Here is a 21665-nt window from a genome sequence, read left to right as displayed (position 1 = left end):
CTAACCCCATGTTATTTGAAGATGAAAGTCCTCAGTCTTCCAAGCATATTGCAGCAGTGTGCGTATTGATGTTACTGGTAACATCCTGGTTTTTTGAGTTGTGTTAAGGGTGTCCTGCAGATTCCCAAACCTATCTGTCCTTAAATGATTCCTCATCTGTCTCTGTTACCAGAAACATTATTCCCACTCTTATATTCTTAGCTGATACTGATCAGCGTCCTAAAAGAAATGAATGTAATTAGTGTCTTCCTTCTTTCCTTCCTTCCATAAAAACATTGCTTTAACCAAGTTTTATTTCTTCTGCACTATTTCAAAAACCTGCACAAGGGTCAGCATCCTTTTTGAAGCTTGTGCTCCAGCAGCTGTTTTAGAGTGTATATATAATATATAATGAAACTTATATATAATGAAACAGTGGGACCAAAGTCACCAGTTAAGAGGTTTAGGCTAATTCTGTTTACAGTTCATAACTGTCATCGCATAAGAGATGTTGCATGACTTTGAAAATAATTTTTAGTTCACAAGTGTTGGCTTTTTTTGCCTTAAAATGGGTGATACTGCCCTCATTGATATGTGAAGTATATAGTTTAGTGATTTCATTTTTTTAAAAAAGTGCTTACTCATGGTTCCACTGCATAATTGCTGCTAATGAAGCATAAATAATCATAGAATTATTTAGGTTGGAAAAGACCCTTAAGATCATCAAGTCCAACAATTAACCTAATGCTACCCAGTCTACCACTAAACCATGTCCATAAGCGCCACATCTACACGTCTTTTAAATACTTCCGGGGATGGTGACTCAATCGCTTCCCTGGGCAGCCTGTTCCAATGCCTGACTCCCTTCCATGAAGAAATTTTTCCTAATATCCAATCTAAGCCTCCCCTGCCGCAACTTGATGCCATTTCCTCTTGTCCTATCACTTGGTACTTGGGAAAAGAGACCTGACACCCACCTCACTACAGCCTCCTTTCAGGTAGTTGTAGAGAGCAAGAAGGTCTCCCCTCAGCCTCCTTTTCTTCAGACTAAACAACCCCAGTTCCCTCAGCTGCTCCTCATAAGACTTGTTCTCTAGACCCTTCACCAGCTTCGTTGCTCTTCTTTGGATGCACTTCAGCACCTCAATGTCTTTCCTGTAGTGAGGGGCCCAAAACTGAACACAGTACTCAAGGTGCGGCCTCACCAATGCTGAGTACAGGGGAACAATCACCTCCCTGCTCCTGCTGGCCGCACTATTTCTGATACAAGCCAGGATGCTATTGGCCGCCTTGGCCACCTGGGTACACTGCTGGCTCATATTCAGCCCGCTGTTGACCAACACCCCCAGGTCTTTTTCTGCCAGGCAGCTTTCCAGCCACTCTTCCCCAAGCCTGTAGCATTGTATGTGGTTGTTGTGACCCAAGTGCAGGACCTGGCACTTGGCCTTGTTGAACCTCATACAGTTGGCCTCATCCCATCAATCCAGTCTGTCCAGATCCCTTTGTAGAACCTTTCTACCCTCAAGCAGATCAACACTCCCGCCCAGCTTGGTATCATCTGCAAACTTCCTGAGGGTGCATTCCATCCCCTCATCCAGATCATTGATAAAAGTAAAGATATTAAACAGAACTGGTGTGATAGCAGTGTTTAAAGACATTTGTTTCTAAACTAGCCTTCTAAAGTAAGTTCAATTTGTTTATATATATATCTCTTTAATAAATTATCTGTAAATTTTAGAATATCAAAGAGGAAGTCAAGCTGTATAACCCTCTGTTCAATAATAAATGGATGATTTCAAGTAAAGATAGAGTAGTTTTCTGTTGTTCCATAAAAAAAAAAAAAACAAAAACTGGTGATTTGTTGAGAATTTCTAACACTTCTTAGAAACTTTGTTTGCTGGAAAGGCAGTTGCATTTTTGGGTAGAGAAAAGAAAATTCAAACCAGGAACTCAGCAGACCAATTTAGTACTGATTTTTAAGTGACTTTTTTTATAACATTCTGTCCTGGTTTCAGCCGGGATAGATTCTTCCTAGTAACTGGTACAGTGCTATGTTTTGAGTTCAGTATGAGAAGAATGTTGATAACACTGATGTTTTCAGTTGTTGCTAAGTAACGTTTAGTCTAAACTCAAGGATTTTTCAGCTTCTCATGCCCAGCCAGCGAGAAGGCTGGAGGGGCACAAGAAGTTGGCACAGGACACAGCCAGGGCAGCTGACCCAAAGTGGCCAACAGGGTATTCCATACCATGTGACATCACATCTAGTATATAAACTGGGGCGAGTGGGGCTGGGGGGATCGCTGCTCGGGGACTAACTGGGTGTCGAACGGCAGGTGGTGAGCAATTGCATCGTGCATCATTTTTACATTCTAATCTTTTAATATTACTGTTGTCATTTTATTAGTGTTATCATTATTAGTTTCTTCTTTTCTGTTCTATTAAACTGTTCTTATCTCAACCCACGAGTTTTACTTCTTTTCACGATTCCCCCCCCCCCCCCCCATCCCACTGGGTGGGGGGTGGAGTGAGTGAGCAGCTGCGTGGTGCTTAGTTGCTGGCTGGGATTAAACCATGACAGTCCATTTTGGCACCAAACGTGGGGCCCAAAGGGTTGAGATAACGACAAACCTGACCAGAGCTTATTAAAACAAATTTGTTACAAGCATTCATTATATTGGCCTAATAGTCGCTGGTCACTACGTTGATTTATGTGTTCTTAGAGTTGTGGCACTCGTTTTTAGAGTTCTGTTATGTATCACCTCGCTTGCTGTATGTAGTCCCTGTGCTGCTGCTTATCATCCATGGGCGGTGGATTAAGGTTTTCGCTTTGATGTATTGTGTAACACTGGTTTATGGTATGATAAAGTCATCGGCTGTGGGATTAATCCGGTATTTGCACTCAGCGTTGTCGTCACCTCTATACTTCGGGAGCCATCTGTGGGAAACTATTAATAATTACACCCTTTACCTTTCCTCCTTGGAAAGCCAGTCTATGGGTGGGGTACCTTTCTTCCCCTCTCCTTTCTCCTTCAGTCCAGTTACAATGGTGTTTGAGAATTTTGAAAAATTTGAATACCCTTGGTATGTTGAGACCAGCATGGTCCTATTGCTAGGAATTAGCATGCTCCTGAATGTGGTTCAGCTCTCGTTTAAGGTTAAACAACTATTTAAGAAGATCACCCAGAGATCTGCCCCGAGGCTGGATAATTATGAGTGGCAGGGTGTGTGGGGTAGTATGGGCAAGTACCCAGAACAGTGGGCACCTCCGGTGTTTTGGAAATTCACCCCTGAACAAGTGCAGAATCTGGAAGAACCAGTAAAATATTTGGAAAAGGTATGCTGTCACCCTGGCAACTCTAGAGATATACAAATCACTGCAACATGCTGTGGCCCGGCCCATGCCTATCGAGCCCTGTTCAACACTATTCAGTACTCTCAAGGGGAAGAGAAGGTCTCTGGATCCAATAACAAGACGACGAGCTCTGTGCCTACCCAAACCTCAGCAATGGTCAGTGCAGCCCCTCCAGCCCCAGCGACGAGCACTGCAGCTACCCAAACCCTGGCAACAGGCACCGTGGCCCCTCCAGCCCCGGCGACAGACACTGCGGTTACCCAAAACCTGTCGAGCGATACTGCAACTGAACCAGCGGACCAACCTGTACCAGTATCAGTTGCCCCCATATAGAAGAAGAAATATACAAAAAAAATCAGTTTGCTTAGCAAAGGATGAAGATGAGCCCGGGTCATCACGGGAACGGGAGGAAGAGGCAGAACCAGAGGTAATAACCCGGTCCCTATCCTTGAGTGAGCTGCGAGATATGCAAAAGGATTTCGGCCACCATATAGGTGAGCATATTATCACCTGGCTCCTCTGATGCTGGGACAATGGGGCTAATAGCTTGGAATTAGAAGGTAGGGAAGCCATGCAGCTGGGATTGCTTTCCAGGGAAGGTGGCATTGACAAGGCAATGGGAAAAGGGACACAAGCCATCAGCCTCTGGAGGCGACTCCTGTCAAGTGTGAAGGAAAGGTACCCCTTTAAGGAAGGTGTTATATCTGACATATATCTGTACCAGCTACTAGGAAGACAATTAACTCTGTCCCAGCTGACACCCAGACATGTTCCCAAGGAGATATTTCAGTTCCGAATTCTAAAAATGAGTGTTGTATTATCCTCCTTCTCTAGGAAGTGACTGTGTTTGTAGGGAAAGATCTTAGACTTAATATCCTTCGTGTTTCAACTGTAATTAATGTTAACTAACTTGATATGTTTGTCCAAAAAGTACCTTTTCTGTCCATTTGATGGACAGATGTTTGTTATGGAACAAATTGGCCCTGGGCACTGCAAATTCCCTTCTTCCCTTTCTGGGCAAGGCCTCGACAATTCTTTATCTACTTATAATACTTGTTGTGGCAAAAAAATAAGAATATTAGCAGTTTTTGAAGGCATCTTACTCAATTTGATTGACTGTAAGCATTAGAAATTCAAGCCTATATGTTTTCTGATTGATATACTGCATCCCTGGCCAGACCTTTTTGATAAGATAGTAACTGATAGCACACAGAAAATCTTAACTATAGAAGGTTATTTATGGGCAGATTTTTATTCTTTTAAAAAAGTACTTGTGGTGGGTTGACCTTGGCTGGCCATCTGGTGCCCACCAAGCCGCTCTATCACTCCCTCTCCTCAACTGGATAGGGGAGTGAAAAATATGATGAAAGGCTCATGGGTCAATATAAGGACAGTGAGATCAATCAGCAGTTACCGTCATGGGCAAAATAGACTTGATTTTGGTTAATTAATTTAATTTATTGCCAATTAATAATGGAGTAGGATAATGAGAAATAAGAACAAATCTTAAAACACCTTCCCTCCACCCCTCCCTTCTTCCTGGGCACAACTTCACTCCCAACTTTCTCTACCTCCTCCCCCTGAGCAGTGCAGGGGGATGGGGAATGGGGGTTGTGGTCAGTTCATCACACATTGTCTCTGCTGCTCCTTCTTCTTTGCACTCTCCCTGCTCCAGCGTGGGGTCACTCCCATGGGAGACAGTCCTCCATTAACTCCACCAGCATGGGTCCTTTCCACAGGGTGCAGTCCTTCAGGATTGGACTGCTCCAGCATGGGTCCCCCAAGGAGCCACAGGTCCTGTCAGGAGCCTGCTCCAGTGTGGGCTCTCCATGGGATCACAGCCTCCTTCAGGGCACATCCACCTGCTCCAGCATGGGGTCCTCCATAGGCTGCAGGTGGAGATCTGTTCCACCGTGGACCTCCATGGGCTGCAGGGGGACAGCCTGCCTCACCATGGTTTTCCCCAAAGGCTGCAGGGGAATCTCTGCTCTGGCACCTGGAGCACGTCCTCCCCCTCCTTCTTCACTGACCTTGGTTTCTGCAGGGTTGTTTCTCATAGTCTCACTCTTTCCTCTGGCTGATGTTGCCCGTCTTCCCCCCCCCCCCCCCTTCTTAAATATGTTATCACAGAGGTGCTACCACCGTCACTGGCTCAGCTTTGGCCAGTGGTGGGTCCGTCTTAGAGCCAGCTGGCACTGGCTCTATTGGACATGGGGGCAGCTTATGGCATCTTTTCACAGAAGCTGCCTCTGTAGCCCCCTCCTCTGCTACCAAAACCTTGCCACATAAACCCAATACAGTACTCAGCTGGGACCTTACATTTTAAAGTCTTGCCAATATTAATAAGATTTATTTTTACAGAAATGCACAAGGTAGGCAAGTATTAACAAAGTATCTCCCAGCAGTGCTTGGTTGCAAAGCATATTCTGTTTTTGTGTTTTCCAGCTTGGTGTTTCACTTGGCACTTTGGGCGCTATGCCAGCAGCAGCATTGGACCCTAACGTTACGGCACTGGGAGAAATACCACAGCCACCAATTATGGGGAATGTGGACCCATCCAAAATTGATGAAATCAGAAGAACAGTCTATGTTGGAAACTTGAATTCACAGGTAGCTTTTTTTTTTTTATTGGCAATACTAATGAAAAGTGTAGAATTGTAATTTACGAATTATAATCTTACATTTTAAGAGTTTTCGGTAGCTGATGCCAACAGGAATTTAAACAAAACAAAACAATACTCTTTTTGGTTACTAGTGATATTTCAAATTCGTAATGTTCCTTTGCCAATTGGATCAGACAGGACTGTGGAATTCATTCTAGCAGGGTACCAGTGAAATCACAGTGAAACATTCTTATGATTGTGTATGTTGATTAAATGTCCAGCTGGGTTGTGTTAGCTGAACAGTGCCTAGAAGTTGTGAGATCATGATAACTGTCCTCCACAACACTGTGCAGTTACTTAAGTACAGTAAGAAGGAATGATTTGTCCTAGTGGAAGTTGCAAAATTAGCATAAATACCTTTGAGTTTCTCTGACAGGAAAGTTAGGTCTGTCAGAAATTTGTTTCTTCAGGAATTGATTGAATTAATTGAAAAACAATTTGCTTTTGACTGATGGTAATATTCTTTGATTTTGGGGTTTTTTTGACTGCCAAAGTAGCTACTAGAGTGCTGTTGATCACAATAAAATAAAACAAGCTGGAAGCTAGTAGAAAAACAGATAAAAGCAAAGTCTTGTAATACTGTTTGGATTTATTTTTTTTTAATCAAAATTCACAATCAGTTGCTTGGACATAGGTGTATAAGGAAATTCCTCATCAGTTATTTCAAATGAGTTGCCTGAAAAGTGCAAAATGCTGAGCAAGTGCTTTTTTAACCTAGATGTAGGACTTCAGGGCTTGTGGTTGTACTATTTTAAATTGTAGTATATTCTTTAGATTAATGAAAGAAAAAAATACCTTTCTCTCTTAAAGTGTAACATTACCAAATTCATGTCACCTGTGTAATAATGATGAGATGTCTTTCCAAAATATGTAGCTCTTAGATTACCTGATATGTTGGATAAGTGGTTTTCATTATATATTTTTACTTCAGCTGAGCTCTTTGACTCTTTCTAGACTACAACAGCAGATCAGCTGCTTGACTTCTTTAAGCAAGTTGGAGAAGTCAAATTTGTGCGAATGGCAGGTGATGAGACGCAACCAACACGATTTGCTTTTGTGGAATTTGCAGACCAAAATTCTGTACCTCGAGCTCTTGCCTTTAATGGAGTTATGTTTGGAGACAGACCACTGAAGTAAGAAATTAATTATCCATATGAATATTGAATGAGAGATTTCTTAGTATCTTTATACATTTATGACTGATGTGCAGGAAACTGCTGTGATAAATATTTTTTCAATATAAAGACCTATTGTTAGTAAACTGGAACACTTTTATGAACTCCAATTTCAAGGTTGGGCATAACTTTCTCCAAGAAGAATATGGATGGCATCGAGTAAAATCTTTCAACATCTAATCTTGAGTTAGTGAAAGCCATAACAGTGAGAGAATCTGCAAAGTCCTTGATACTAATAAAGCTTTATGATGTGTATGTAATTAGTAGGCCTTAATGTAGGGATTTGATCTGAAATAGAGAAACAGATTTCTAGACTTCTACTAGAAAATATTTTAACGCAGAAATATTGTGCTGCATTTATTTAAGAGTGGTAAGATTTGAAAGCAATAAAAGACAGACATTTCAGATACTTAAATGAGTTTTAGGAAAAATCTGTAGTTTTGCTGAACTTTGAAGTTTTTAGTCACATGTGGAAGTTGAGTTGTTTCTCTTTTCTTATTTGTTTTTCATTTTCCCTTTTCAAGAGTCTGAGAGTTAAAGATTTTACTTTTCCTTAATTAGAATAAATCACTCCAATAATGCAATAGTGAAGCCTCCTGAAATGACACCACAAGCTGCTGCCAAGGAACTGGAAGAAGTGATGAAGAGAGTAAGGGAAGCCCAGTCTTTCATATCTGCTGCTATTGAGCCAGGTATGTATATTATGTTCATTACCTAACAGACATGTTCTGTGTGTACCTTGCATGTGCTTTTAAGAATACTTTCAAACACAGGAAAAGGGTACTCAAAGGTGAACAACATGTGTGTGGGAAAACAAAAGAAAATAATCAAAATAATTTTCTTGCAACAAAGCAGTGGAATGAAGCTGACTTTTTATTTCATCATATCTTATTTTCAGATACATGCTCACTGAATGTTTTCAAAAATACAAAGTCAATACTAAATTAATATTTAATGTTGGTGCTTTTAAAGTTCAAAGTGCTTACAAACTTAAAAAAAAAAGGCTTTATATTTTGTTTTGTTCTCCTCTAGCACTCATTAATGCCATAGTTTCATGATCAGAGGGAGCTAGCATGCTGCTGAAAGCAGCAATATTATGCTTTCCTTCAGCAGGTTAATTTTGTCGCTGTGCTATGCTCTTTTTCATGCTGGCTCAAGACTATGTGCATCCTCATAGCAAATGGGATCAGAGAATGAATCTGGGATAAAACTTAACATATTGTGATGGACTTTTTTTTTAATCCTGATTGGTTCCCTGATCCCTGTTAACACTGAAATGCCAGGTCAAGGAGAAAGGTGTTGGTGGGTTGAGTGGTTAGACAGACATTTCAGTGCTGATTTATGCTGGCTTAAACTGATAAAACCACAGCATAAAAAATTCTCAACTTGTTAAACTTGCAGTTGAAATCTTCCTTTTTCTTATCATCAACAAAATTTTGTCATTCTTCTTACTAAGAAACCCAGACATTGACTTACATAGGTTAGATAGTGGAGGGTCTTGAGGGTTTGGGGGGGGGGGGGGGGGGGAGTTCTGCTGAGGTCACTGGTAAGCTTTCTGTTGACTTCCTGGCCTTTGGATCAAACTTTTCACCCCCTTCTCTCTATCCCTTCCTCCCCCAAAACAGCGTTTGAGGAATCGGACTTCAATATTTGTACAGTGGTTGGAATATCTAAAAGTATAAAAAGTACTAATTATTATTTACTTTTTATGGTTGTTTTCAAAATTATGCCCTCTAAATTTACTCTGTTCTTCTGAGGTTATTAAAAAAAAAAAAAGTAGTTATATTAAATAATATACCAGAGGAGAATATGTTGTAATCTTGTGCATTGTGGCAGCAACATAAATCCCATTCCTAAGAGAGCTAGCTGTTTATAATTATCTGCTTTATGTGTACTGCTGCAGGATGGCTGCACTCAACAAGTATATGCAATGACTTCCTGGGATGTTCAACAAGTATATGCAATGACTTCCTGGGATGTTTCTGAAGGATATTTGCAAAAGAAGATGTGTGAAGTGTAGGCCCCTTGCACTATATGTGTGGTACATTCCATTTGTGCCAGATTGCAGTGTAAGCTCAGAACATTTAAAGATCCCAGTTAACAAAGTGGGTTTTTCTTCTCAGAGTCTGGAAAGAGCAGCGAAAGAAAAGGTGGTAGATCTCGTTCCCGTTCTCGTTCAGAGTCCAGATCTAGCTCAAAATCCCGATCTAGAAGGAAAAGATCACACTCAAAACACAGGTAGGTATGTTTTTTATTTTGGACTAAGAGATCATACTGGGTTGTTGGGTTTTTTTTTTTTGAGTGGTGGTGGTTACTGAGATTTCTTACTGAGTTATGAGACAAGTATCCCCGTAGAGAAGATTAGTAACTTACACTGACCAGATCAGAGCAACTAGGAACTTTGTCTCTGAACAGATACTCTTTCCCTCTAAATGCTAAATGTTTTCAGGATTACTTTCAAGTAAAACACACTAGATGGTACTTTTTGTGCCATGTAGCATAACTATTTCTATGGATTCATGGTACATTTTGTGCCGTGTGGCATAATTTCATTTTGTGACCTCTGTATTTTAAAAAGAAATAGTTATGTTTTGTGGATGGAACATTTAGTTTACTGTTAACTCCCTGAACAGGTAGGCTGGCTGGTTTTGCTATTAGAAAGTTCCTGCTGTCCTGAACTTCTAAACATCTAGCTAACAAATGCAGTATTTTTATTTACTGTACTGTAAATGTAAAGCTATATTTTTTTAAAAGCCAGAAGAAAAAGGCTTTGGGGCAGTTTTTCATTCTTCAGTTCGCTTGTTTTGCTAATTTGTTCAGTTCTGAATCGGGCTTTGAAATACAGGAGGAAATAAAAATTACTAGGTCACCCTTAAAGTTTACCCATTAAGATTTTTTTCCAAGAACGAGACAGTCTTGCTATGTGAGACTTACAAATGCTTCCTGAAATGGTTCAATGTCAGGAATGTATTCTGATCATTTACATAATCAATCTAAAGATATTTGGCTCCATTAAGTATTAAAAAAAACCCCAAAAACATCCAACCCCCCCAATGTATTTGATAGCTTATGCTTTTAAAAGGTGAGTGTTGTCAGCATTGCAGTGATAGCACTATTGTGTTCTTTTATCCATTGTCTTTCAATGGGGCAACTAGAATTTTTTTACGTACAGAAAAGCTGGCCAGAGGGATACACCACATCAGTTATACTACCAAACAACTGTGATCTAAGTGCAGGCTTCAGTTTTGTAATAGTGTTACACGGTACATGTTATCTAATGACATCAAAACATTGGGTACCTTTTTAATGCAAAAAGAATCATTTGTTCATTTCCTTATTGCTTCCTTCTCTTCTGTTTCCCTAACTCGGGACATAACTGAAAAACTGTCTTTGTTTTGTGTAACACTGCAGTAATCTCAGTGCTATTTTGTACTGACACAAACCAAATTGATTTTTAGAAGATAAATTTGCTTTTTTTTTTACTTGCAGAAAACCTGTGCTTTAAACAGTAGTTGATAGTTATATTTTTTGTTTTTAATGACTTCACCACTGTTACTATTAATTTTGAGAACATGCTGAAAAAAGGCCAGTCTGATCTGAGGCAACTTCATCCCCAAGAATAAACTGTCCTTAGCACTTTTGAGTTTTACTGTTTTATAAAACCCCTAAATCACTCTCATCTCTGATATATAACTTATTCAAGGTCTTATTTGGACTAAATTGTAATTCATTTTCCCTGTAATTAGTTTGTATTTCTACACTGATACGTGGAGCAAAGCTGTAGGCAAAAATGATTGCCTCTCCTCTCCTCTTGGTCTCTGTGTGTCTTGAGCTGCAGAAGACAGGTGGAGCTGGTATTTTTTGTATCCCCCTGTTCTTCAGGATTTATTGAGTAATATACATGAATTTCTGTCTTTGGTAAGTTTAACTTCGTCATACCTTAACCTCTCAGGCAAAGTATCCGATGATGTGTTCTTTTGAAACTTAATGTTCAAATTCAGCTTTTTATTTTTGTTTTCCTAGGGAATATGTTCTTCCAAATATAGGGAATATTTTGGGGAAGAAATAGTATAATAATTTTTAGAAGTCTTGTTTTCCTCATCAAATCTGAGACTATACTATATATGTTTATAAGAAGACTTCAATTGGATTTCTATTTGAGTATCTGCATGTTATTTGCATTCCTTATTTATCGTAGTAAATGCTCGTTCCTTTTCTTGAGAACTCTTATAATTCAAATCTCTGCTAACATATCCTTTCAACTGAAAAGATAACTTGACTAAATGCTGAACTACAGGTAGTGAGGTGGTTCTTATTTTTATTATTTATTTTTCTTTTTTAAGTTCAATTAAATTTTAAGGCTGGAGAACAAAGAGGCCAGTTAAAGCCATCTTTCTTCATTGACCAAGACTGCAATAAGTGACTGGGCCTGGGAAAGAAGAAATATGTAACTAATTATTTTTACAAGCTGCTAGAATTTGTCTATAGTAGATTTTATGCACTAGATTCACTAAGGACAGCTATCCTAATATGATATGAATTTATATTTTCCAGAATATTCATGGAAGTTATTATGAAACATGAGTATTACTTAAATGGTGCATTGTTTCAAAGGAGAGCATGTGCACCTGGTGAAGCTTAAAGTATCCATATTTACAAAAATGTTGGAGGCAGTATATTACTGAAGTATAACTATATACTTTTATATAGTGAGGCAAGATTTATGTGGGTTTTCTCTCTTCTTGGTTGACCTAATTTTTATGAAGTTTCAATATTAAATTGTTTTTCTTCTGGCGTTGTTCATATAGAAATAGATCTGGCAACAGATCGCTCTCAAGACACAAGGACAGACGCAGATCCAGAAGTCCCCTGAAAAAACGGTCTAGATCTAGGGAAAGGCAGAAATCAAGAAGTCGCTCTCATTCTCGGTGAGTTTTGTTCCTAAGAAATGATACTGTTCTTTGTAGCACACAGTACAAAGTTTTTGGGAAAAATCTAACAGAACTTTTAGGTGATGGCAGAGGATGGAATTTCTAAATGCTTTAGCCTGTCCCTAGGCTTTTTTTGTGGGACAAAAGAATAGAAAGTAAACTTTTATGTTGAGTGTACTGGTTTTGGCCGGGATTAATTTTCTTCACAGTAACTCGTATGGTGCCTATGGTGGCTAAACCACAACACTGAGGTACTTAAACTTTGATACCAAAGTCTACTCTACATTTATACCAACATGCAAGCTGATTAAAAAATAGGTAATTTTAATTGTCAGACTTTAACCAACAGATTAGGTATGTTCCGTGTAGCCTGTGCAACGCACAAAAAAGTGGATGATGCTACTTCAGCTTTCTCAACAGATATAGATTGGATTCAGGCTGAACTTGATCTTGCATTCTGAGAACATGTATAAAGTTTTTGTGCATGAGCTTTTATTTTTGCCTTTGGCTACTTCATATTGGCCATACACTGCTGTAGGCACGAATGCATATGACTGTTATATGGCATATTTACATTTCAGGATCTAATACATCTGTATTTTACCTAGTCTATTAATTTTTAAGTCTGATTGTCTAATTATTGAACTGTGAAATTTCAGCAAGGTAATTCCTTGAATGATAATGTAATTTTCTGAGGATGAAATAGTGAATATTCACAAAACAAAAGTGCCTATGAAGGTAGCTTCATGAATAGAAGCCTTGGTACTTTTCTTTCTGTTTCATCTCTGCAGTTCCCCTGACTCATTTAAAGGGAGCTTCATACTTAGGTGGTTGTCCTGGTTTCAGCTGGGATAGAGTTAATTTTCTTTCTAGTAGCTGATATAGTGTTGTGTTTTGGATTCAGTATGTGAAGAATGTTGATAATACACTGACACTGACGTTTTCAGTTGTTGCTAAGTAATGTTTAGTCTAAAGTCAAGGATTTTTCAGCTTCTGATGCCCAGCCAGCAAGAAGGCTGGAGGGGCACAAGAAGTTGGGAGGGGACACAGCCAGGGCAGCTGACCCAAAGTGGCCAAAGGGGTATTCCATACCATGTCATGTCATGTCTAGTATATAAACTGGGGGTGGATAGCTGCTGGGGAGCTAACTGGGCATCGGTTGGTGAGTGGTGAGCGATTGCATTGTGCATCACTTGTTTTGTATATTCCAATCCTTTTATTATTATAATTGTCAATTTATTATTATCATTATTATTTTCTTCCTTTCTGTTCTTTCCTTCTGATTCTCTCCCCCATCTCACTGGGTGGGGGGAAGTGAATGAACAGCTGCGTGGTGCTTAGTTGCTGGCTGGGGTTAAACCACAACAGTTGTGCAGTTGTCTCTTGTTTTCTGAGGGGACAATTTTTGTAGGAAAGAGAACTGCAGATCTGTGGACCTCAGTGGGAACAGTTAGGAGTAGGCTACGTAGCTGGGCTTCATTGACGGATCCTTTCGACTCTGTTGCTGTTGTCTGGAGCTTCTTGAGATATCTGCTCACTAGAAGGGGCAAGTCCAATGAAATCTCTGTGATAAATAACTGGAAGGTGCTTCTTGGGTCACTGTGAGACTCCTTGCTATTGCAGGCATTGTGTGCTGTTTCATCTTTATGATGCGAGACATCTAAAGAGGTATTTGCCAAAACCTGATGGGAACCAAAGACTTCAGATCACAGACCATGAAACAAGCCTACTATTTATTACTAGCCAAACATTTGTTCCAACGAAGAAAGGTGGGGGCTGTGTGCAGGGCCTTTAATGTCTGAAGGAGTCTCTTTGAGAATCTTTAAAAATCCTAGAATAGGTACCAGTATCAATAGACACAGCAACTTCTGTCAGTCTGGTTCTCTTGGACATGAAAGGGCATGATGATCAACTGCTTCTGATGTGCTTTCTCCTGTTTCTCCCTCTGAACAATTGTTTGTTTTCATATGTCCTAGAGGCAGGGCTAGGAGTTGTACATCTCTCTTCCCTTTGCTAGAAAGGAAAGATGGATCAGAGTCTCACACTTCCAAATAATACTTCACCAAAATGTAATTTTCCAGGCAAAACTATGATCTAATAAATTTTTATTTGGCTTGACTACTAGAACATCCATTAGAATTTTCCTCACTGTTCTTATGAACATCTATCATTCTGCCTATCCCGAAGAAGCTGATTTGTTCTGTTACCTTGCTTCTGTTTTTACCGTCTTACCAATTTTTCAATAATTTTCAAATTCCTAATGACATTACAGATGACTGAATTGTCTTGGTTGAATTTTGACCTTACATTTGCCTTTTGAGGGAATTTGGTGAAATTTTTTCCCTGTTTTTTTGTTTGTTTCTGTGTATTAATTGATGTTGGACTTCCAAGCAGTTCCAGGATGTTTGTCAGAGAACACTATAGACTCATAGAATCGTTTAGGTTGGAAAATAGAGACTTCTGTCCAGTCAACTGTCATTATTCACGTGGGGGTGCTTAATATACATTCCATTTTACGCAGACACACTTTATTAAAGAATGGATTTACGAATTGTAGAGTTTCTCACTCCTGACAAAATGTAGAAAACTTATGTATGTATAGTAACGTACCTGTGAGGTGAAAAGAGATATTCTTTCAAAGTGTAATAATATTCCTGTCCTGGTTTCAGCTGGGATAGAGTTAACTGTCTACCTAGTAGTTGGTATAGTACTATGTTTTTGAGTTTGGTATGAGAAGAATGTTGATAACATACTGTTTTCAGTTGTTGCTAAGTAATGTTTAGTCTAAAGTCAAGGATTTTTCAGCTTCTGATGCCCAGCCAGCAAGAAGGCTGGAGGGGCACAAGAAGCTGGGAGGGGACACAGCCAGGGCAGCTGACCCAAAGTGGCCAAAGGGGTATTCCATACCATGTGATGTCATGTCTAGTATATAAACTGGGGGGAGTGGGGGTGGGAGTGGGAGGGCCGGTTGGGGACTAACTGGACATCAGTCGGCAGGTGGTGAGCAATTGCATTGTGCAACAATTGCATATTCCAATCCTTTTATTATTACTATTGTCATTTTATTAGTGTCCTGGGTTCAGCTGGGATAGAGTTAATTTTTACAGGAACCTGGGAGGTGGGGGCATAGCCGGGGCAGCTGACCTGAACTAGACAAGGAGCTATTCCATACCATGTGACATCCTGCCCAGTATATAAATGGGGAGCGGGCCGGGGGGTGGTCTCTGTTTTCCGGTGGGGCAAGTGGAGCGTCGAGTCCCGGGTGGTGAGCAGTTGCACTGTGCATCACTCTTTTTGTATACTCTTTCATTAGTACCGTTCTTGTTGTTGTAATTTTTCTTTGTGTTTGTCCCAGTAAACTGCCTTTATCTCAACCCTCGAGGTTCCAGGTTTTTTTCTTTTCTCTCCTCCGTCTCCTCCCCATCCCACCGGAGGGGGGCGGGAGGAGTGAGCGAGCGGCTGCGTGGTCCTTTGTTACCGGCCTGGCTGAAACCACGACAGTCCTTTTTGGCACCCAACGTGGGGCAGAAGGGTTGAGATAACGACAGATCTGGCCAGACCGTGTTGAAACAAATTTGTCAAACGCATTTCTTAGATAAATAGATGTTAGTCACAATGTTGTTTCATTTGTTTACATGGTGGCGTTTTGTAATATCTTATATGCTCTATGTATTGCCTGTAGTTGCGTATCTCATCTCTGGGAGAGTGATTGGGATTATCATTTTGCTGTACTGGGTAATGTCGACTTGTGAAATGATTACCTCACTGGTCATGAGGTTAAGCTGGTATCTGTATGAGGCAGTGATATAATTTCCATACTTTGGGCACCTTCTGTCGGATTTTATTGGTAATTACACCCCATCCATGGGGAAATTAGGGGGGGATACCTCCCCCCGTCCGTTCACCTCCCTTTTGTCCTTCCGACTAATTACAACAGCTTTTGAGAATTTTGAATATCCTTGGGATGCGCAAGCCAGTGTGCTGTTAGTGCTATGCCTCCTGACTATGTTTCAGGTCTTGTTTAGGGCTACAAAAAGGCTCTTCAAGAGGACCACTCAGAGATCTGCCCCAAAGCTGGATACTCATGGATGGAACAGCATGTGGGAGGATATGGGCAGGTATCTAGATAACTTCTCACCTCCAGTGGCTTGGAAGTTCACTCCCGAACAACTACAGAACCCTCATGAAGTGGTAGAATATTTGAAAGACAAATGCTGTGGCTATTCCAAAGACGTACAACTCGCTGCACTGTGCTGGGCCCTGGCCAGTATCTACCAAACACTGCTTGATATTATGCAGCACCCTCAGGGGGAAAAGGGGGAAAAGATGGAAAACAGGACAACAGGCACCGTGGCTGCCCCTACCATGATAACAGGTACCGTGGCTGCTCCTACCCCGATGACAGACACTTCAGCTAAACCAGAGAACCAACCTGTGCCAGTATCAGTCGCCCCTGTACAGAAAAAGAAACACACAAAGAAATCAGTTCGCTTAGTGAGAGATGAAGATGAACCAGGGTCATTGCGAGAACAGGAGGAAGAGGCAGAACCTGAAATAATTACCCGATCTCTATCCCTGACTGTGTTGCATGACATGCGAAAAGATTTTAGCCGCCACCCAAGTGAGCACATTGTTACCTGGCTGCTCCGATTCTGGGATAGTGGGGCTAGTAGTGTGGAATTAGAGGGTAAGGAAGCCAAGCAGCTGGGATCCCTGTCTAGGGAAGGTGGCCTTGACAAGGCAATTGGGAGAAAAACACAAGTCCTCAGCCTCTGGAGGCGACTTCTGTTAGGTGTAAAGGAAAGATACCCCTTCAGGGATGAAGTTACATGTCACCAAGGCAAGTGGACCACCATGGAGAGAGGTATCCAGTACCTGAGAGAATTAGCCGTGCTGGAGGAGATTTATAATGATCCAGAAAATGCGCAGTCACCCACAGATCCAGATGAAGTCCAATGCACCCATGTGGCGGAAGTTTCTACAAAGTGCACCACCAACATATGCCAACTCATTGGCAGTAATGTCCTAGAGAGAAGGCTATGGACAAACTGTGGATGAATTGGCTATCCAACTCCGGCAATACGAAGGAAGTCTCTCTTCCTCCCTACGGGCCTGTGTCTCAGCTGTAGAGGAATTGTCCCGAGAGTTCCAGCAATTCAAACTGGATCTGTCGTCCTCCTCACCTGTACAGGCCCGCATCTCAGTTATTGGGAGTAAGCGTTGCTCTGCCCAAGAGAGAGGAGAGAGAAAGTATACACGACGGCCTAACCTGTGGTTTTATCTGCGTGACCATGGAGAGGACGTGAGGAAGTGGGATGGAAAACCTACCTCAGTCTTGGATGCACGGGTACAGGAGTTGCGAGAAAAAGCAACCAGAAAAGAGGATTCTTCTTGGAAAACTGCTGCCCCAGTTTCCCGTGAGCAGTCCCCCAGGCGCAGTAGATGGGCTGATCTCATTTCTGATCCCCTTGAAGGGACTTCTGATTCACGTGTGAAGAAAGTGAGTAACGGATATTCTAACCAGGATTAGAGGGGCCCTGCCTCCAGCCAGGTGGAGGAGAGGGACAACCGAGTCTACTGGACAGTGTGGATTCGATGGCCTGGCACATCAGACCCACAGGAATATAAGGCTCTAGTAGACACTGGTGCACAATGTACCCTAATGCCATCAAGTTATAAAGGGGCAGAACCCATCTGTATCTCTGGTGTGACAGGGGGATCCCAAGAGCTAACCGTCTTGGAAGCTGAAATGAGTCTAACTGGGAATGAGTGGCATAAACACCCCATTGTGACTGGCCCGGAGGCCCCGTGCATCCTTGGTATAGATTATCTCAGGAGGGAGTATTTCAAGGACCCAAAAGGGTACCGTTGGGCCTTTGGTATAGCTGCATTGGAGACGGAGGAGATTGAACAGCTGTCTACCCTGCCTGGTCTCTCCCAAGACTCTCCGTTTGTGGGGTTGCTGAAGGTTGAAGAACAACAGGTGCCAATTGCTACCACGACGGTGCACCGGCGGCAATATTGCACCAACCGAGACTCCCTGATTCCCATCCATAAGCTGATTTGCCGGTTGCAGAGCCAAGGAGTGATCAGCAAGACTCACTCACCCTTTAATAGTCCCATATGGCCAGTGCGGAAATCTAATGGGGAATGGCGACTAACAGTAGATTATCGTGGGCTGAATGAAGTCACACCACCGCTGAGCGCTGCTGTGCCAGATATGTTAGAGCTTCAATATGAACTGGAATCAAAGGCAGCTAAGTGGTATGCCACAATTGACATTGCTAATGCATTTTTCTCCATTCCTTTGGCAGCAGAGTGCAGGCCTCAGTGTGCTTTCACTTGGGGCGGCGTCCAGTACACCTGGAATCGACTGCCCCAGGGGTGGAAACACAGCCCCACCATTTGTCATGGACTGATCCAGGCTGCACTAGAAAAAGGTGAAGCTCCAGAGCACCTGCAGTATATTGATGACATCATCGTATGGGGCAACACGGCAGAAGAAGATTTTGAGAAAGGGAAGAAAATAATCCAAATCCTTTTGAAGGCTGGTTTTGCCATAAAAGAAAGTAAGGTCAAGGGACCTGCGCAGGAGATCCAGTTCTTAGGAGTAAAATGGCAAGACAGGCCTCGTCAGATCCCTGCGGACGTCATCAACAAAATAGCAGCTATGTCTCCACTGACTAATAAAAAGGAAACACAGGCTTTCTTAGGTGTTGTGGGCTTTTGGAGAATGCATATTCCAAATTACAGTCAAATTGTAAGTCCTCTCTACCAAGTTACTCGGAAGAAGAACGAATTTAAATGGGGGCCTGGGCAATGACAAGCCTTTGAACAAATTAAGCGGGAAATTGTTCATGCAGTAGCCCTTGGGCCAGTCCGGAGAGGACAAGATGTTAAAAATGTGCTCTACACTGCGGCTGGGGAGAATGGCCCTACCTGGAGCCTTTGGCAGAAAGCACCTGGGGAGACCCGAGGCCAACCTCTGGGGTTTTGGAGTTGGGGATATCGAGGATCCGAGGCTCGCTATACTCCAATAGAAAAAGAGATCTTGGCAGCATATGAAGGAGTTTGAGCCGCCTCAGAAGTGGTTGGTACTGAGACACAGCTCCTCTTAGCACCCCGACTGCCAGTGCTGGGCTGGATGTTGAAAGGGAAAGTTTCCTCTACACATCATGCGACTGATGCCATGTGGAGTAAGTGGATTGCACTGATCGCGCAGCGGGCTCGCATAGGAAACCCCAGTCTCCCAGGAATGTTAGAAGTGATCAGGGACTGGCCAGAAGACAAAGATTTTGGAATGTTGCCAGAGGAGGAGGTGACACATGCTGAAGAGGCCTCACTGTATAATAAACTGTCAGAAAATAAGAGTCAATATGCCCTGTTCACTGATGGGTCCTGTTGCATTGTGGAAAAATATCGGAGGTGGAAGGCTGCTGTATGGAGTCCTACACGACACGTTGCAGAAACTGCTGAAGGGGAAGGTGAATTGAGTCAGTTTGCAGAGGTGAAAGTCATCCAGCTAGCGTTAGACATTGCTGAAAGAGAAAAGTGGCCTGTGCTCTATCTCTATACTGACTCATGGATGGTGGCATATGCCCTGTGGGGGTGGCTACAGCAATGGAAGAAGGGCAACTGGCAGCGCAGAGGTAAACCCATCTGGGCTGCCGCACTGTGGCAAGATATCGCTGTTCGGATAGAGAAGCTAGTGGTAAAAGTACGTCACGTAGACGCTCATGTACCCAAGAGTCGAGCCACTGAAGAACATCAAAACAACCAGCAGGCAGATAAAGCTGCCAAGATTGAAGTGTCTCAGGTGGACCTGGACTGGCAACGTAGAGGGGTGAGCTATTTATGGCTCAGTGGGCCCACGATACCTCAGGCCATCAGGGAAGAGATGCAACATATAGGTGGGCTCGAGATCGAGGGATGGACTTGACCATGGACACTATCGCGCAGGTCATCCATGAATGTGAAACGTGCTGCAATTAAGCAAGCCAAGCGGCAAAACCCCCTGTCGCATGGAGGGCAATGGCTGAAATATAAACAGTGGGAGGCCTGGCAGATTGACTATATCACACTCCCACGAACACGCCAAGGCAAGTGCCATGTGCTTACAATGGTGGAAGCAACCACTGGATGGCTGGAAACATACCCTGTGTCCCATGCCACTGCCCAGAACACTATCCTGGGCCTTGAAGAGAAAATTTTATGGCAACACGGCACCCCAGAAAGAATCGAGTCGGACAATGGGACTCACTTCCGAAACAACCTCGTAGACCCCTGGGCCAAAGAACATGGCATTGAGTGGGTATATCGCATCCCTTATCATGCACCGGCCTCTGGAAAAATTGAACGATACAATGGACTGCTGAAAACTACATTGAGAGCAATGGGGGGTGGAACTTTCAAGCATTGGGATACACATTTAACAAAAGCCACCTGGTTAGTTAATACTAGAGGATCCGCCAATCGGGCTGGCCCCGCCCAACCAAGAGTTCCACATACTGTAGAAGGGGATAAAGTCCCTGTAGTGCGCATGAGGAGTATGTTAGGAAAGACAGTCTGGGTTAGTCCTCCCTCAAGCAGAGGCAAACCCATTCAAGGGGTTGTTTTTGCTCAAGGACCTGGGTACACCTGGTGGGTGATGCAGAAGGATGGGGAAGTTCAATGTGTACCTCAGGGAGATTTGATTTTGGGAGAGAATAGCCAGTGAATTGGGCTGTATGATATTTAAATATGCTAAATAACCTGCCAATGCATGTCATTGTATCTTATAGTGTCTATATGCCATATCAAGGGTATTATTGTGAGAATTATCCAAATGACTACAGGGTGGACTTTTGAAACTGAGCCAAGTACAACAGCGATAGAACTTGAACTGGCATCAGCAATTTCCTCAAGATCAACATCTTCGACCTGCAGACCAAGGGCATGAGTTGCACCAAATGTACTAGCCACAAGTTCCAGAGGCAGCGTACAACAACCCAACATCTCACACCATCTCTCTCTTATCCTGAAGAACTGTTACAACAGATGGAGCCCCAAAATCGATGGACACATTAGAGGGATAGCCCATAGGCTAAAGGAACACTATGTATGTGTGTGTGTGTGCGAGTTGTGGGGGGAGTCCATATACTTATATATAAGACAAGGAAAGTGGTAGTGGTTGATTGGAAAATGTAGGATCTGGGCATGATGTAGATGGTATAGAATAAGGGGTGGGTAATGTCCTGGGTTCTGCTGGGATAGAGTTAATTTTTACAGGAACCTGGGAGGTGGGGGCATAGCCGGGGCAGCTGACCTGGAGTAGCCAAGGAGCTATTCCATACCATGTGACATCATGCTCAGTATATAAATGGGGAGCGGGCCAGGGGGTGGTCTCTGTTTTCCGGTGGGGGAACTGGCGGAGCGTTGGGTCCCGGGTGGTGAGCAGTTGCACTGTGCATCACTGTTTTTGTATCCTTTTCCATTAGTGCCGTTGTTGTTGTTCTTGTAATTTCTTTGTGTTTGTCCCAGTAAACTGCCTTTATCTCAACCTTCTAGGTTCCAGTTTCTTTTTCTT

At 42.4% G+C, this 21665-nt stretch overlaps 2 protein-coding genes across 12 annotated transcripts in view; one reads left to right on the top strand and one right to left on the bottom strand.

Annotated features, from left to right (window-relative positions):
• LOC126035258 (splicing regulatory glutamine/lysine-rich protein 1-like) overlaps window positions 1-21665 on the top strand; it is a 134849-nt gene that overhangs the window by 32955 nt on the left and 80229 nt on the right. For 7 of the 11 annotated variants that reach the window (XR_007504874.1, XM_049793615.1, XM_049793617.1 and 4 more), the window contains exons 4-8: window positions 5777-5941; window positions 6949-7127; window positions 7731-7861; window positions 9293-9407; window positions 11978-12097. Coding sequence is in view for 10 of the 11 variants with exons in the window: in XM_049793615.1 (XP_049649572.1) it covers window positions 5777-5941; window positions 6949-7127; window positions 7731-7861; window positions 9293-9407; window positions 11978-12097 (710 nt within the window). In the remaining variant the exon portion in view is untranslated. Of the gene's footprint in view, window positions 1-2543; window positions 3759-5776; window positions 5942-6948; window positions 7128-7730; window positions 7862-9292; window positions 9408-11977; window positions 12098-16125; window positions 17174-21665 lie in introns of those variants that run through there. The other 4 variants (XM_049793612.1, XM_049793610.1, XM_049793619.1 and 1 more) reach the window with 2 other exon arrangements.
• Window positions 1-21665, bottom strand: part of LOC126035315 (translation initiation factor IF-2-like) — a 307625-nt gene that overhangs the window by 266910 nt on the left and 19050 nt on the right. The window lies entirely within an intron of this gene.

Source organism: Accipiter gentilis, chromosome W, assembly GCF_929443795.1.
Source record: "Accipiter gentilis chromosome W, bAccGen1.1, whole genome shotgun sequence".
In the NCBI taxonomy this organism is placed as follows: Eukaryota; Metazoa; Chordata; class Aves; order Accipitriformes; family Accipitridae; genus Astur; species Astur gentilis.
Note: the sequence above shows the minus strand (reverse complement) of the source record. Positions and strands in the feature narration are given on the sequence as shown.